Source organism: Rattus norvegicus, chromosome 6 (assembly GCF_036323735.1).
Source record: "Rattus norvegicus strain BN/NHsdMcwi chromosome 6, GRCr8, whole genome shotgun sequence".
Taxonomy (NCBI): Eukaryota; Metazoa; Chordata; class Mammalia; order Rodentia; family Muridae; genus Rattus; species Rattus norvegicus.
In genome coordinates this window covers 74,903,474-74,921,123 of record NC_086024.1, presented here as the reverse complement: position 1 = coordinate 74,921,123, position 17,650 = coordinate 74,903,474, and the positions used below count along the sequence as shown (strand labels likewise).

General features: G+C 43.2%; 2 protein-coding genes across 16 annotated transcripts in view; one reads left to right on the top strand and one right to left on the bottom strand.

Moving 5' to 3' along the window:
• The window catches only part of Hectd1 (HECT domain E3 ubiquitin protein ligase 1), an 86,606-nt gene extending 82,285 nt beyond the window's left edge, over nt 1–4,321 (top strand). For 6 of the 9 annotated variants that reach the window (XM_063262104.1, XM_039113180.2, XM_063262105.1 and 3 more), the window contains 5 exons: nt 1,293–1,371; nt 1,453–1,546; nt 2,079–2,229; nt 3,135–3,279; nt 3,388–4,316. In XM_063262104.1, the coding sequence (XP_063118174.1) occupies nt 1,293–1,371; nt 1,453–1,546; nt 2,079–2,229; nt 3,135–3,279; nt 3,388–3,525 (607 nt within the window). In that variant the 3' untranslated portion in view covers nt 3,526–4,316. Of the gene's footprint in view, nt 1–1,292; nt 1,372–1,452; nt 1,547–2,078; nt 2,230–3,134; nt 3,280–3,387 lie in introns of all 9 variants that reach the window. The other 3 variants (NM_001419839.1, NM_001419840.1, NM_001419838.1) reach the window with 1 other exon arrangement.
• Nucleotides 4,217–17,650, bottom strand: part of Ap4s1 (adaptor related protein complex 4 subunit sigma 1) — a 53,166-nt gene continuing 39,732 nt past the window's right edge. The window contains exons 5-7 of one of the 7 annotated variants that reach the window (XR_010052129.1): nt 17,059–17,625; nt 15,995–16,092; nt 11,270–15,032 (exon numbers count right to left, since the gene is read on the bottom strand). Coding sequence is in view for 2 of the 7 variants with exons in the window: in NM_001130999.1 (NP_001124471.1) it covers nt 11,516–11,644; nt 17,614–17,625 (141 nt within the window). In the remaining 5 variants the exon portion in view is untranslated. Of the gene's footprint in view, nt 10,967–11,261; nt 17,626–17,650 lie in introns of those variants that run through there. The other 6 variants (NM_001130999.1, XR_010052130.1, XR_010052131.1 and 3 more) reach the window with 6 other exon arrangements.

Below are 17,650 nucleotides of genomic sequence, written 5' to 3'. Positions count from 1 at the left end.
GGTTCAGTCCCCAGCTCCGAAAAAAAGAAGAGAAAAAACAAAACAAAACAAAAAACAAGACATAACCATTAATCATTATATTTTTGAAGGATTATCTGATTTTTCAATGTGATAAATTTGTGTGTTGTATAAAAGGTTCAAAGCCAGTATTTGGGCAACTTTCAGTTAATGTACAGAGTACACAATGCAAGGGTCAGAAATGATTGGCATAAAATCTTTATTGGCTGTGTCAGCTAACTCCAATACTACAGCTATTGACGGAGTTCTTTTCTGTATATATAATTGACATACCTTAAGTACTTTCATATATCCTTTTTAATGTTTGCTAGTAATCGTAAGAAATAGAGTTTGGTTATGCATTCCTTTGATACATGAGTGTTTCAGTCATAGATGGGCCACATAAACAAGGTTGCTCCCATGCAACCAGCATAGACTTAAAATTCTGCCACTTGATTTCTTCATTGTATCTTTCCTATGTTTACCTGTTTGGTTTGTTTGTTTTACATTTATTTATTTATCTTATGTATATGAGTGCTCTATCTGTATGTACACTTGCATGCCAGAAGACGGCATCAGATCTCAGTATAGATGGTTGTAAGCCACCATGAATTGAACTCAGGGCCTCTGGAAGAGCAGACAGTGCTCTCTCAAGCCTCTGTGTACCTGTTTTTAATCAGGGACACTTAGCATTGCGGTACACTTGCCTGCAGTCTTCAGCAAGTAACATGAGCAGCAGTGTGCTTTGTCAGAGTCTGCGTGTGAAGCAGAATGTACCATCTAGACTTGTTTAAGTACAGTTCATGTTTGTACAACACAAGAGTTGCCTAATGGACACACTGCTAAGATTGTGTCTCCCTCATTAAGTGTGAGATAATGGCCATGTCTGGTGGTGCATGCCTTTAAACTGAGAACTTGGGGCTGAGGTGTGGAGGTCTTTTAATAAGTCATTATGGAAATCTTCAGTTGGATAATTTTTTTTCCTTAAAGAGAAAGTGATTCATGGCAAGTTATGTTTTTATGTAGTCTTTGCAAAGCCTAGAAGTTTGCAAGCAGTGTCTTAATAGGTTTATGCACAAGGTTTTGCCCTTAAAAACTCAAACTCTTGTTCAGGGCCCTGTGCTTGATCCCCAGCATTTCCAGTAAGTAGATGAGAAAACACGGGTAGGCCTACCTTCCTCTAAGCTGCTGGGCGGGTTTCTGTTGGTGGACCGTGGGCGCGTGTATGGTTTGGGCAGGACTGTTGTAAACATTGACAGCTGCTGAATAGTAATCAAATCTTTCTGAACTTTCAGCTTAAATTTCCAGTTTTGCCCATCTTCCAGAATATATGGCTTCACAGCGGTGGACCTCAAGCCAAGTGGAGAAGATGAGGTAAAGGTTTTGCTCTTAGTACAGTCACAGCTCTGAATATCCCCTTAGCAAGCACTAATACTGTCAAACTTTGCTTTGCAGATGATAACAATGGATAATGCAGAAGAATATGTGGATTTGATGTTTGACTTTTGTATGCATACGGGTATCCAGAAACAGATGGAAGCTTTTCGAGGTAATTTTAAAGGGAGTGCATTTCCTTCTACTTTGACGTTAACATCATCATTGCTGAATACCAGGGTCTGGTCCAGCAGAGTAGTCAGGACAGGTTTGAGCACTAGCTGTACTGTTCTTCCCTCTAGTCTGGAGGAATGAGTGGAGACTTCTCATCCTCATTTGTGGGTGGATCTGACTGTACCCACACACTGTATATAACACAGTCAGGGTGAATTAGACTGTTAGGCACTTGAAAGCATGAACACAACCTTGGCTGCTGTTATGACAGAGTGGTGAGGTCAGACTAATAGTTAGAATAAATGGGAATTTGGCTATTGACCAGTGACCAAATATTCTTTCTGCTCACATTTGTGATATTAAGCATTGATTGTCTTTGTGTGTGTTTTGAGGGTTGGGGGCTGGGGACTGATCCAGTGGCCCACCTTTCTCTACAAAGATTTGTATTTGTAATTTTTGGAATTATGGCTTAGGAACTGAGTCTGTGCTTTCCTTTTTTTTTTTTTTTTTTTTGTGGTGTATATGTAATGTAGATGGGTTTAATAAAGTTTTTCCAATGGAGAAATTAAGTTCCTTCAGCCATGAGGAAGTCCAGATGATTCTTTGTGGAAATCAATCACCATCCTGGGCAGCAGAGGACATTATCAATTATACTGAACCTAAGCTTGGCTATACACGTGACAGGTATGCATGGATAATTTCTAAGGTACAGACTCTTTCATGTCTAAAAACCAACTGGCGGATTTTCTAAAGAACTATGATTTAGAGAACTACATATCTAAGCAGTAGGCAAACGTGGGTTATGAGGAAGTGTGCTGAGGAGGCTGACGATGTTCCAGATGACTGAGCCACGGCCAGTGCTCAGGCACTTTCCTCCCGGAGTTTAATCATTACTTCTTAAGTTGGCTACATTGTCCACCCGTAGGCTACACTGCGTGGATGTTTACTAAAGTGTAACTGAGAAGCATCAGGCTGCTTATCCAGCGTCAGGAATTCTCAGAGTAGCCGCCCTGTGTGATAGATGCCAGAATAAGAAACGACTGTAGAGGTCCTCAGTCTTATTATATTCTTCACTAGTAATTGAAACAGCCATTGATTAATTTTCTTGGTTTTGAATTTTAATAAGTGAAATCATGCAGTCTTCTGTATCCTCTGTCTGGTCTGGTTGTTTAAAGGTATGATTCTAAAATCCATCTGCGTTGTGTTTCATTGATACATAATAGTCAATTTTACTCAGGTAAAAGGTATCAGAAGATTTGACTGATAAAAATAGATCAAATATATTCTGTTAAGTTTAGCCCTGTCTGTTAATTATACAAGTGTATTTTAAACTCGGGTTTTGAGTCTGTTGTGTGTTTACGCTCCTCAAGTTTGCGTCCTTACTCTATGTGTGAGAAAGCCACTGAAGTTTAAAGTAGCTGTGTCTGCCCAGTTCTTACCTAACTTCGCAGTTTCTACACAGTCTTGTCTGTCTAGCATGCACATTTGTTTTGGGAGGTTACTGTTGATTTAACGAACACAGTAGTCATGTTTTGTGTTTTCATTGCAGTCCATGGTCAAATCAGTATAGCTGTATTTTGTTCTTTCAGTCCCGGCTTCCTTAGGTTTGTGAGGGTCTTATGTGGCATGTCCTCAGACGAACGGAAAGCATTCCTGCAGTTTACCACCGGCTGTTCAACTCTGCCCCCAGGTGGACTGGCTAACCTGCATCCGAGGCTCACAGTCGTGCGAAAGGTACAGACTAGCTAGTGGAGAATCCCAACGGGAACCTAATTACAGTAGGATTAAGATGCAATAAAAACGATAAACTCATACTGTTGTATTTTACCTTTCTTTCTGTAGGTTGATGCTACTGATGCAAGCTATCCATCCGTCAACACTTGTGTCCACTATCTTAAGTTACCTGAATATTCTTCTGAGGAGATCATGAGAGAGCGCTTGCTAGCTGCTACAATGGAGAAAGGCTTTCATCTCAACTGAGTTTTGAAATGCAGAAGAGAGACAGAAGTCCGGGTGAAGGCTCTTGCGTTTGTTTGCAGAGAAGTGTATGATTCTCCACAGTAATGACACTTGCCTTGTTCTCCATCATTAAGGCTTTGAGAAGACGTGGGATAAATTCCTTAGCTGCTAATGACAAAATACATCCTTTAACTACCCAGCCAGCAGGTATCCAGCACAGGACACTGTGTTGCTTTACAAGGGCTCATGTGACTGGAAAAGGTGGTTCTACTTAACTGTTCCACAGAGCAGCCTCTCAGATCTTCAGTGCTCACTGTAAATGTAACCGTGTTTGTATCAAGTTTGTCATCGTTTCATACTTCATACACTACAGTTGCCATCACTGACCCCCGTTTTGCTGGCTTTTTAGCTACTCGGTCAAAAATACTGCTTCCTTAAAACATAGTGTTAATGAGCATCTCAGCTTTTCTTTTCCTCTTTATGACATCTGCACTGCCAGTGTCCAGTGCTCTCTCTTTGTTCGGCATAGAATCATGCACACCCTTGTCATTTCTTTAAGGTGGGAGTATATTTTTTTTTCATAAATACCATTCTACAAAGATGAAATTCTAAAATGTGTTTGTGCAGCTCAAAAATAAAGATATATTAAAAGAGGGGCAAACACTGGTCTAGGTGCAAGGCACACTCACAGCAATGTTTATGTTTGGTTGTATTTTCTTTGTATATTATAAACATTTATTTAACTTGTTGCAGTTTGAAGTAAATTTCTGAAATGTATGCTCAACAATAATCATTAAAATGTTTGCAGCGTAGGAAACTGTGTCATGTCACTATTTTACTGCAGCCATCAGACCTAAGAGCTTAACCCGATACTTTACCTTAACTCTTCACAGTAACATAAATTCCCTTTTTTTGAAAACAAAATAAAATATAATAAGGTTAAACAAACGCTATCACATCAAAGTTGGACAAGGCAAACCAACAGGAGGAAAAGAGCTCCAAGAGAAGGCATGAGAATCAGAAACCCACTTGTTAACACACTCAAGTCCTATAAAAATACTAAACTGGAAGCTATAATATATATGCAGAGGACCTGATGCAGACTTGTGTAGGCTGCTTCAGTCCCTGTGAGTTTATAAGAGTTTTGCAGCACCAGTCCAGACATAGACTCTCTTTTCTCTTCTCAGGGAGATCTGTGCGCATGTTCCCTAGTCCCTTCCTCTATGCCTAACCTCTCCAGGCCTACCAATTGTTGCTTGGTTATCATTTATTTAATGGCTGATACGCATATATCAGCATTACATGCCTTATTTATCTTTCTGGGACTGGTTTCCTATTCTGGATGATTCTTTTCTAGTTCTATCCATTTGTTAGCAAATCTCATGATGTCCTTTTTTCCCCCCTTTAAACAGCTGAGTAATATTCCATTGCATAAGTGTACCACATTTTCTTTATGCATTCCTCTGTTGAGGAACATCTAGGTTGTTTCCAGTTTCTGGCTGTTTGAGCAAAATGAACATGGTTGTGAACGCGTCCTTGTGGCAGGATGAAGTGTCCTTTGGGTGTATGCCCAGGAATGGTAGAGCTAGGTCTTGAGGTAGATGATTCCCAACTTTCTGAGGAACTGCCATTCTGATTTCCATAGTGGCGGTACCAAGTTTCACACCCCTCAGTGATAGAGGAGTGTTTTTCTCCACACCCTCACCAGCATGAGCTGTCACTCTTTTTTTTAATCGTTTTTGTTTTTGTTTTTAAGATTTATTTAATGTATAAGTATACTGTAGCTGTCTTCAGACACACCAGAAGAAGGCATCAGATCCCATTGCAGATGGTTGTAAGCCACCACGTGGTTGCTGGGAACTGAACTCAGGACCTTTGGAAGAGCAACCAGTGCTCTTAACCTCTGAGCCATCTCTCCAGCCCTGCTTTTGTTTTTGTTCTCAGCCATTCTCACAGATGGTAAACATGAAATCTCAGAGTTGTTTTGATTTTGCATTTCCTGATGGCTGAGAATGTTGAACATTTCTTTAAAAGCTTCTTGGCTATGTGTGATTCCTCTGTTGATAAGTCTCTGTTTAGATCTGTAGCCCATTTTTAAATTTGATTATTTGGCTGGGGGCGGGGGGCAATGTTCTGTTTGTATTTTGTGGAGAATTTGAGGAGTATTGGTATTAACTTTTGTTTGAAAGTCTGGTGCTAAAACCATCTGGCCCTGAGCTTTTTTTGGTTGGAAGACCTTTTGGTTTTTACTTGTTTTTTGAAACAAGGTTTCTTTTCCCTTTTGCCCTGGCTATTCTAGAACTTTATCTGTAGACCAGGCTGGCCTCAAAGTCAGAGATCTGCCTGCCTCTGCCTCCAGTGTGCTGGGCTTGAAGCTCTGCACCACTGCTGCCTGGCAAGGCGAGTTTTTAGATTTAACACTCTCTTTGGTATGTCCACCTTTTCTACCCTGTCTTCGGGACCTGAGGTTCTTCTGTCTCTTGTGCTCTGCTGGGGAAGCTTGCCTCTGTACTTTCTGTATGAATTCCACATTTCTCATCTCCAGAATTCCCTCAGTTTGGCTTTCCTCATCAATTCTACTTCTATCTTCAGGTCTCAGACAGTTTCACTCACTTTCTTATACTGCTCATTTGTGTTTCTCTAGATTTCTTCAAGGGGTTTATTCAGTCCCCCCAGTTGTTTGTATTTCCCTGGATTTCTTGAAGGGGTTTATTCATTTCCTCTTTAAGGACCTCTATTATCTTTATAAAAACTGTTTTAAGGTCTTTTTACACTTCAGCTATATTGGACTGTTCAGGGCCTGCTGTGGTGGGATATCTGGGCTCAAGTGGAGACACACTGTCCTATATGTTACTATGTTTTTACTGTGGTACCTGGGATTGGAATGATTACGGTTACAGGTAACATCGTTAGCTGTTTTTGTCTCTGTTGGGCTAATAATGTTCTCCTGTTCTTTGATTTCTGCTTCCTCTCTGGATTTTAAGAGAGTGTAACAGCTGTGTGTTGCCTGGTAGGAAATTTTTTGTGGACTTGTTTCCCTGGCCTGCTCAGCTGGTATGTCCCCAGGAATTCCTACTGGTGCTGGAGGCTGGACTAAGGAGGACAGTTGAGGTGGGGTAAGGAGAGTTGGAGAAGATGCTGGTGATCTCTTGGGCATGGGGGCAGAGAGGAAATGGAGGCCACAGTGGGTGTTATGCTACAGAGGTGGGATGGGACTGGAGTGGGGGTTGGGACTGGGTGAGCTGGAGGAAGCAGGGCTCTTGGGTTAGTAGGAGGTGCTGGGGTTGGGACAAGGCAGCAGCTAGAAGGGCAAGATCTGTAGAGTCTACAGGAGACAGACAGGATGACGGAAGGTCATAGGTGTGCTTCAGAGCTGGGTAAGAGACTGGGGCATTGGATCTGGCGAACGGAGGAGAAGCTCTGACCACTTTTCATCTTCAGTTACTCAGTTTTATGAAAATACAAGAAGAAATGGACTTTTCTACAGGAAAGAAACTTGGTGAAACTGGAGAAGTATAAGAAATATCTGCCCTGTTTGGTTATAACATACCCTGCAGCTGGAAATGAACATTTACTTCATTTCATTTCTTTGTTTCTTTCTTATTTTATTTATTTATTTTGAGACAGGTCTTAACTCTAGAGCCCAGGCTAGTCTAGAACTCCCAGTGTAGACCATGCTGGCCTCAGACTTTCGGTGGTCCTCTTATGTGTGCCTCCTGAATGGGACTACAGGTATGAGTTACCATGCCGAGCTAGTGTTAACCCTTTTTTATTTATTTTATATATGTGAGTACATTGTCGCTGTCTTCAGACACACCAGAAGAGGGCATCAATCCCATTACAGATGGTTGTGAGCCACCATGTGGTTGCTGGGAATTGAACTCATGACCTCTGGGAGAGCAGTCAGTGCTCTTAAACACTGAGCCCTCTCTCCAGCCCCTAGTGTTATATTTTTTTAAACAGCAGGTTTACTATCTAGCACTGTATCTTTAGGGAGGAGGAGGAGTGAGATCAGGAATGACTTCATATGTTCTGTTAGTGTGGAAAGAAACCAGAATACTATTTTCTGGTTTAAAAGAAAGGCGTGTACTTCTAATTTCCATACTCAATAGTTTCCACAATGGTTTTAGCTAGTAACAATAAAAATAATAACCTTTATTTTTTTAGTGTGTGTGTGTGTGTTGCTTGTACAAATGATTGTACCATGAGTGCAATACCGTGGAGGACATAAGATACCCCTGGGACTGGTGTTGAGCGTCTTATGGGCATTAGAAATTGACCTGGGTCCTCCAAGAGTAAGCAATGCTCTTAACTACTGGGCCATTTCTCCAGCTCCCCACAGTGGCTTTTCAAAGGCATCCGGAGTGTATCTGAGGTTGCTCCGCACTTAGGTACACTATCACCGTAAGAGAGAGCACAGACTATGGTTGGTGCCCTTATTTGTGGGTCAGAATCCTCGGAGGGCTGTTCGCAGGATGGTCTTCTACACACATGCCGGAGTATTTGTGAGTGTCCTGCCCATGTCCTCTTGGAGGCTTGAAATCATTGTTGCTATACCTAACACGGAGTAAATACCGCCTAAGGAAGCACTGTGTCTTTGAGCACAGTGATCCCTGATAGGGAACCAGTGCTGTGGATGTGCAGCCAGAGCCAGCCTTTATGTTCACCTCCTCCCTCTCTGCCTGACTGTGAGACTGAAATGTAGCAGCAATGTTTCAGCATTAACTGTTCCAATCAGGAAAACAAAGGGGTTTTGTTATTGTTTGTTTTGTTTTGTTTCAACTTTTCAGTGAAGTCATGGCTACACAACAAAAACTCCACACTAGAACTGAAACTCACTTTATGTGCGCCAGATTGCCATTATTTACATTTCTAAGGCAAAGGAAAATCTTGTGTGTGGTCAGCTTTTGGGAAGGCTGCTGGGCAGTGGGAGAGCGGATCTGGTTTGCTGCCTGTTCTTGTTAACTGTGAGGTAAGTGTGGTGTTAAAGTGGTTTATCTTGTTTTCATACCCTGATTTGGGAGGGGTGGACAGTGGTATACCCCTGCACTCGGATGGCACACACTGTTAGTCCCATCACTGGGCAGGCAGAAGCAGGAGGATGTCTGAGTTCCATCCAGGGGAGCCAGGGAAATTCTGTCTTGGAAAGAGAAAAAGGAGCTGATCTCCAGCCATGTAGGTGCTGGACTCACATTCAGATCTCCAGACTTTGTGACAAGTGCATTCATTTATTCATTTATTCAAAGATTTATTTATTTATTCTATATAAGTACACTGTAGCTGTCTTCAGACACACCAGAAGAGGGCATCAGATCCCATTACAGATGGTTGTGCTGAGATTTGAACTCAGGACCTCTGGAAGAGCAGTCAGTGCTCTTAACCACTGAGCCATCTCTCCAGCCCTGGCCCCTTTAGATGGCTAAAAATACAAGTAAAGGTAGTATTTTATGACATGAAAAAATAATTTTTCCAAGATCTCTAACCTAGGCTGGCCTCAAACTCCGTGTAACCAAGAATGGTGTTGAACTTCTGGTTCCTCTGCCTCTGCCTCCCCCAGCGTTGGATCACAGCATTTATCGTCAGGCCTGTTTTATGCAGTGCTAGGCAAACATACCAACACCCCCAGCCTGGAATGTCCGTGTCTTATTAGAACAGTCATGTTCTTTTGCTTATGGACGTGTGGTTGCTTTGCATGGCACTGTCTGAGTGGGGAAGACAGCTGAGCCTGTTTGAGTTCGCCAGGTCCTACCTGGTCTAGCTATAGCGGGTCACACTGTGACTGTTAGAGCAGTTTAGAAGTTCCTGCAGGCACTTGGCTGAAGTGAGGTGGTCACAACACACTGAGTCAGGTGTTGTCAGACACACCAAGGTCTCCAAGTACAGTTAGAGCTCTTCTGTGTATTTGGCTATGGTATCTACTTAATATTTTTTAAAAACTTTAATATTCTCTGAAGGTACTAGAATCTGTGCCAGGATATAATTCATCTACTATTTTAGTGTGACCCAAAAGTTAATTTTGTCCACTCCCTAGCTACTTGTGGTGCACCAGTTTCTGCAGTTACCTCCACATGCTAATGATTAAGTGCCTACCAACTAGGACAGTGTTTCCCTGATACTGCGAATCTGCAAGACATCGAAGGTCTTGATCTAGATGGGGCTTTCCCCACATCCCGAGGACTTAGTGCATCAATGTGCACTGTTCCCAGGGGCCAGAGCCTTTCCTATGCCTTCCCAACTGAGGTCCGAACAGTCCACATTGGCTTTTACAGTCTCCTATGTCTAGTTTTCTGGTCTTTATAGATTAAAACTCTAAAATCTGTATATAAAATTTTAGAAAACTGTCTTCTCTCCCCATCCTTATATGAGAGCAGCACAGGGTCCATAGAGTTCTGCTTCCCCCCATGCACAGCCCCTCACACCAGTCTGCACATACACGCTCTTGGTAAGACAGCCCTGTGTACTCTGTCGTCTGAGTGGCAGAAGGTTTTGGCAGGGCGCGGGCAGCAGGGGCTCTTCTCTGTACTGACTGTTCTAAAACACTGAAGATGGACTCAGACACGTCACGTGCTCGCTTCAGCAGCACATACATAAGATTGGAACAATACAGACATTTAGCACAAAGTTCGTCAAGTGTTGACAATTTTTATAAAATACCTTGTGTGTTAATTTAAAAACAAAACTGTCATAGAATAAGAGAAGGAAAGTGCTTATTTTGCACCAGCCTGATGAAATTGTCTTGTTCTATTTCTTGGAACTAATGTAAATTTTATTGATGAGCTTACTAGGAAGACACTTAGAATATGCCATAACCACATATGATAACCTGTACTCCCAGATCTTGGGAGGTAGAGGCAGGAGGATTTGGAGCTCCAGGTCATCCTCAGCTATGTAAGAATTTTGGGGCCACCCTGGCTATACCGAGACCCTGTCTGAATATGCAAGGATAATAGTAAAACGTGGCATCATAATAGCTGCGAGAACTCTTGTACTATATCATGATTATTTCAGAGCACCGTGAAGTTAACTGCTTGTTGGCATAATTGCTAAATATCCTTAAGGTGGGTATCAAACACTTCCAGAAACTGGCAAGTGAATATGAATTTCCTAGGTGCGTGTGTTAAAATAAACTTCTGGTTTTTTGTCTGTTTGAGACAGAATTTTGCTACACAGCTCAGGTAGGCCCAGAACTCACAAGGTCATCCCTCTGTACATCCCAAGCTGGAGGCACTGCACATAACCTCATAAAACAAAATAAAACAAAACAAAATAAAATAGGTCTGAAGAGGAGGCTTAGGTGGTAGACTGGCTTGTATAACCCTGAGAACCCAAGTCCAGACCTTCAGAACTTAAATTCTGGAGAGCAGCACACGTCTGTGATCCCAGTCCTGAGACGCTGAAGACAGGATCCCTGTGCTGCCAGCCACTCAAGCCCAGTCAGTGAGCTCTAGGTTCAGAGAAAGACCTGTCTCAAAAACAAAGATGGGGAGTGAAAGGCGGATATGATCAATACACTGCACACATGTATGATGTTCTCAAAAAATAAGTTAGAAGTCTATTTAAATACAAGAGCACCGAGGCTGGCCTCTAGTCTCTGCATGTACACACACACACACACACACACACATACACACACACACACACACACACTCTTTAGGAAAGGTGGCAGCATACCTAGGGCTGTATATAGCACAGTGGAGAGAGAGTACTCTCAGGACTTTAAGGAGAGGGGTAGCAAGCAGAAGGACGTTAACCAAATATCACGTGGTCAAGTAAATTTGAAGTTTATTGGCTGATGGGACAGCTGCCATGTTGCAGCCCTGCTGTTCTGCAGAGGGAAGCAAGCCTACATTCACCAAGTAAGACTGTGGCTCTCTGTTAAGAGAGACATTTTGTTTGTACAGAATGTGTTTTCTCTTTAGGAACTCTGGGAGATAGGTAGTAGTGACAGTTTCCAGAAGGCTGCTGTTTCTGATGTCTTCTTGGCCTTCACATGGCTCAAACCTTGTCTTCGTCAGCTCTCCGACATCTTGTCAAGAATCAGTAGCGGGGCAAGAATTCTTGCTCTGTTAGTTTCCACAATGCAGCCATTTAACACCATCTCATCCAAAATGATGTGGACTTTGTCCAAATTAAACATTATCTACGTCACATTAAGGAAATCAGTTGGAGAATTTAGTAGATGTAAGTAATGGCGTGGCTTAGCCTAGTACAAAGAAACCTAACATGAGGTTTGCCTTAGATCCTGAGACATTACCTCCATACACATGTGCACACCTGTATTCATCTTGGCTAAGCAAGTCGGGTAGGCAGATAATGAAATGAAACAGCTACTCAGATTATGTTTGTGAGCATGTGTGCATGTGCACCTGAGTGTGTGTGCACATACGAGTGTATGTATTTGTGCTTAGGATGGAACCCAGGCAAAGCTCTAGCACTGAGCCCCATCCCAGTGCAGAGTGGCACAGGGGGTAGAATGTTTAATGCCAGAGAACACAGCCGGTAACAGCTCAGCCTCAGTAATCGCATCAGTGCCTGTTGGAAGCTGGGGTTCCAGACGTTGTGATGAACGCCTTATTGTAAACTCCAGTCTTCTGCACAAGCCTCACTTTATTCAGACGTAAACAGTCCAAAGTCTGGCCAAAGTCACAGGGCAGGTACACGCCAGTGCTGGGCTGGACTGCCTGCTCTGTTCCCCAGGCTTCTTTCTCTCCAGGAGCCAGTCCCAGGCTCTACATACCCACAGCAAATGTCCTTCTTGGCCTGCAGCATCAGCTGTCCTCTCTGCCAGGCAGAAGGAAAGAAGAAAGAAGCGGAAGCTGACTAAACTCCCCCAAGACCCAAGCTCTGAGTTTCACAAATGGCATCTCTCAGATTCTGAAGCCTTAACGTGGGGAAGTGTTCACTGGGAAGCTAGTCTCAGACTGGAAGAGAGGGCGCTGGCAATGAGGAACCAGAAAGCCCCAGACTCCCCGAGAATCCCTCCATCTGGGCATCTCACTGTGGAGCAAGGTGGTTGCCATGGTTGGATGTTTCTCAATTTTACATTTGAAACATTAGGTTCTATTTTTAAGGAACTGTGTGAAAAGAAACAGCTGCCTCAGATGGAAAAACTTCATTTGACAAATAGGTGATTAGAAACACCAGTGAGCTTGTAATTAGTGAATATTTGCAAAACAAAAAATTACCTGATATTGGTCAATTCCTGATATTCAAAGTCTCTACTGTACTTGTTCAGTGAAGTCTGTCTACAGAGACTGGGACAGCCTGTGAATGACTTCAGTTTCCATTAGACTCTGTTAACATCTCATTAAGTTCTGTGCAAATAGCCCTCTAGCAGAATAGAGGAGCCGATGGGAACTGTCCCTAAGTGACCCAGAAAGAAAAAACCCTTTGCTCTGATATACCTATTAATAATGTCTTCCAATTATATAGATGATTGCTTTGTCCTAGGCCAAAGTAGGACTGAAATGAAGTTAGGTTCAGCCCTGTTCATCAGAACCAGTGGCCAGAGCTTACAAGCTGAGACAAAATGAGAACCCAGTCAAAGAGCACTGGAGCCAGGAGTGGGTGCAGCTCAGTGGGCAGTGCTTGTCTAGCGCTTGTGATCCCAGTGCCCTCTGAACAAGGTGCAGAAATGCACTCCTGTAATCTCCACTCTTGGGAGGTGAGGACAGGAAGATCAGAAGTTCAAGGTCATTTCCCCATAGGAAGCAAGCTAGATGTCTGCCTGGGGTAGATAACAGCCTGTCTGTGGAGTTCAGCAGCCCAGGTGGCTGAATGAAACAGACCCTTGGACTCGAGGCATCGAGGGCAGTGGGCTTTACTGCTTATTTTCCTGATCTCTGGATCAGGAAACCTCATCTGTTGTTTCACTGATCAAACTCTTACATCTTCAGCAAATAAACAGCTGTCGTTTGGATATCCCCTCGAGCAACTGCCGGCTGCTCTAAAATTCGAGTCAGAACTTACTGCTGAATCACGCCAACCACGGGCACACGCACACTGCAAGGACAAGGTCCTTTGGCAAGCCTGACTTTCCCAGCCTCCTGGAAACACAAGTTAGTCAGTGAGGTCATGTACTGTGCACACATGACTGTCTGGCTATCTCTGTATCTGGCTCAAACCCTAATGATCACCCAGTTCTGCACCACGTGAGTAAACCTAGACCAGTTCCCGATGGCTCCCTAAAGTCACATGCCTCCTTTAAAATAGGAATCCAGCTGTTGCTTGTATCTTGATTTGATTTATGAGCAACTTGTACACACTGGTGCAGCCAAAATTAGTGGCATTTGGGCCATATGCCAGGAACCAAGAAAGTGTCCTATATGCCAAGCCTGGATGCAGTAAACAGTAAAATTCAGCTCTGACATTTGGAACTGGAGGAAGCAAGAAGGAACTGGACTGTGATCCATTAATTCAAGCAACCAGGGAAAGAACTTCCTTCAGCCTGGGTTGAACATGACTGACCCTGAAGACCACGTACAACTTCCCGAGAGCACATTCACTAAATCCATGTCTCTCAACAAGGAAACCCAAAACCACTGAGGACTGCTATGGAAGGCAAACTGTAACGGAACACTAGATGTGACCTACACAAGGAGCTGCTCTCCAGCTCCTAAAACTTACATGTTTGTGTGTGTGTGTGTGTGTGTGTGTGTGTGTGTGTGTGTGTTGTTTCATATATATGCTTCTTACATGTTTTATTTTCCTCAAGCCAGGATCTTAGGTAGTCTGACTGGCCTTGACCTTGCTATGGTAGTTGAAGATGGACTTGAACTCCTGGCCCTTCTCTCCCTGCCTTCCCATCACTCATCCCTGCAGGATTTTAAATATGAACATGGCTGGTTAATTGTCTTTAACAAGTGAGAGAATGGAGCAAGCCATAGCCTGATATGACACCAAAATGGCTTCTTCTAGGAGCTGGAGAGATGACTCAACAACAGTTAAGGACACCCACATAGCAGTTCACAGCCATCTGTAACTCTAGGTCCAGGAGATGTGGCACCCTGTTCTCAACTCCTTTCCGTGTTAGGCACAGATGTGACACACAGAAATACATACAGACAAAACACATAAAATAGATCTAAAAGTATGAATGTAAGCTGTGGCTTTATGTGTATTTCTTTCTAGCTTGCTTTCCTGGGATTGAACCAGAGCCTTAGGAATGCTAGACTAATGCTCTCCCCGTGAACCCCACCCCAGCTCAGCGCCAGGACAATGAGCCCTAACTCCCACTGCTTCTTATAACTTCTTGTTACTACTTTTGACTAAAATAACCAAGACACAAGGGACAAAGTGAGTAGGGCAAGACAGAGGGTTGGGAGAGACGGTAAGATATGGTACCTTGGAGCATCAGAGAACTCACTGAAAGGTAAGAGCTGGAGGCGGTGGCTCAGGTATGATCCCAGCACTGAGGAGGACACCGTGAGGCACTTATTCCTCATAAGGTGACTCAGGTCACTGAAGTGCTCAGTCTCAAGGGGACAGTTTGCTCACTGGACACCACTGCACCGAGGGGGTTCCACATACTGGAATGAAGCCAGAATTCCTGAACTGATTTTTTGTGCTTGGGTCATTTCTGTTTAAATCCCATCTGTCTGGTTTTGTAAGTCTCAGCAGGAAATAGGACTGAGTGTGGACTGAGGAGAAATGTAAAGGGTTTGCCTTATTTCTTAAAGTCCAGTGCAGAGAACCTCTCAGCCTTAAAGCCTTAAACAGCACAGAGAGGAAAGGGGCTTTCTGGGGCTCTGCCGCCCCACCTCTGTCACGACAGGACCCCAGGCCAGGCTGAGCCAGTACTCAAGCTTCTCTGGCTTGATTATCCCCTTGGAAATAAGTGTGGCTTGCTCAATACAACGGGCAGTTAGTGGCAAGGCCAAAGTGGATCTTGAGCTTTTGAACTCCAGAAGTGTCTGCTAGCTCTTGTCGTTTACCTGGTGACTGCTTTTCCACTCTCCTGTCCAGTTAGAAGCAGATTTATTTTGAATTGCTTTCAATGGCTTAGTTAAGATACAATGCCATGGGGTGGAGAGATGGCTCAGTGGTTAACAGCACTGCTGCTCTTCCAGAAGACCTGGGTTCAATTCCCAGTACCCACCTAGTGGCTTACAACCATCTCTAACTCTAGTTCTGAGGGAATCTGATGTCCTCTTCTGGCCTCCAAGGGCACCAAGCACACACATGTACACGCAGAACACCTCTACACAGTAAAAAAAAAAATTAAGTAAATAAAAAGACGGGCTGGAGAGATGGCTCAGCGGTTAAGAGCACTGACTGCTTTTCCTGAGGTCCTGAGTTCAAATCCCAGCAACCACATGGTGGCTCACAACCATCTGTAATGGGGATCTGATACCCTCTTCTGGTGTGTCTGAAGACAACTACAGTGTACTCACATACATAAAATAAATAAATCTTAAAAAAAAAAAAAAGACAGACTAAAAAGCCCAATAGGATCCTAGGTTTAGGTCACTCACCACTAAGGGGCAATTACCTTTCCACAGATGACTTCAAAAGAGGTCTCCAATGAATTTATGATGGCTATTTCTCCAGACAACTGTGCTGATGCAGATATACTGGTTCCAGCAGTGGCTTCACATAAACACATACATATATGAACTTCATATTATACTCAATTATACTCATATATGCTTTCTGCTGATATTATACATACATAAATAGCAATTATTTTAGATTTAAGATTGAAGTGTTCTCAAAAGCCATCTTTATTACTTTCAAATGATAGGCATATTTTAATAAAACATTTATCTTTTACTTTATGTGTGTTTGGATGAGTAGGTTTGTTTGTTTATTTATTTATTTATTTATTTATTTATTTATTTATTTATTTATTTATTTATGTTTTTGAGATACTGTGTCTCACTGTGTAGCAATGGCTGGTCTGGAGCTCACAGAGATCTCCCTGTCTCTGCCTCCTGAGTACTGAGATCAAAGGTGTGCTCCCCCTTGTCCAGTCTCAGGTGGGTTTATGTATCTAAGGTCTAGAAGAGGGCCCTGAACTTCTGGATCTGCAGTGATAGGCAATTGTGAGCTGCCTGACCTGGGTGTTCAGAGCCAAGCCCTGGTCCTCTCAGGAGCAGTCTGCACTCTTAACCACTGAGCTTTCTCTCTGGCCACAAAGCAGGCAGACATCTTAGAAGTCAATGTATTATACTTTTGGAGACTTACAGAAAGCCTGGTGAGTGCCTGCCTCTATTTGGGGCCCTGGGTGTGTTTATTCTGTTATAAGGTGCTGGGTCCAAATCCAGGGCCAAGTATATGCTAGGAGGTGTTCTACCACTGGGCTGCACTCCAGTGTACACAGACAGTTTGGATTTAAAAGAGAGAAAGAGGTTGGGGATTTAGCTCAGTGGTAGAGCGCTTGCCTAGGAAGCGCAAGGGCCTGGGTTCGGTCCCCAGCTCCGAAAAAAAGACCAAAAAAAAAAATAAATAAATAAATAAAAAAAAATAAAAGAGAGAAAGAACTGTTTCTGCTCTAAAGGAAATGAACACAAGCCAGACAATGTCTTTAACCCTTCAGCTCATCTCCCAGAATACCTCCTTCTGTTGATGAGCAGCTTTCTGGGAATTTATCCTGGAGGCCTGAAAGCTCAGTCTTTCTGAGAAAACCAAGCACTTCACCTGTGGGTGAAGAAAAATAAAAAAAAAAACAAAACAATAATTATTTTTATTTCATGTGCATTGGTGTTTTGCCTTCATGTATGTCTGTGAGAGTATCAGAAACTGGAACTAGGGTCACAGACAGTTGTGAGCTGCACATGAGTCCTGGGAATTGAACTCAAGACCTCTAGAAGAGCAGTCAGTGCTCTTAACCACTGAGCCATCTCTCCTGCCCCATATAACAGTTATTTTTAAATACCACCACTTCAGTGCTTTTTTTGGAAAAAAGAAAAAGGAATCTTACAAAGCACTATCTCTGGAAGGGAGGGCTAGGGAGTTCTGCGGCCCACGGCTGTGGTGCTGCCTTGGTAGAGTTGCAGATGAGTGTCCTGGATTTCGCCAGGTCATCCTCCAGCCTGACAACACTTACCTGACTACATCCTGAGTGTGCTTTTGCAACATACCAAGGAAAACTGTACAGAAAAAGGATACATCTAGTTCACTCTGAAAAAGAAAACAAGAACACACA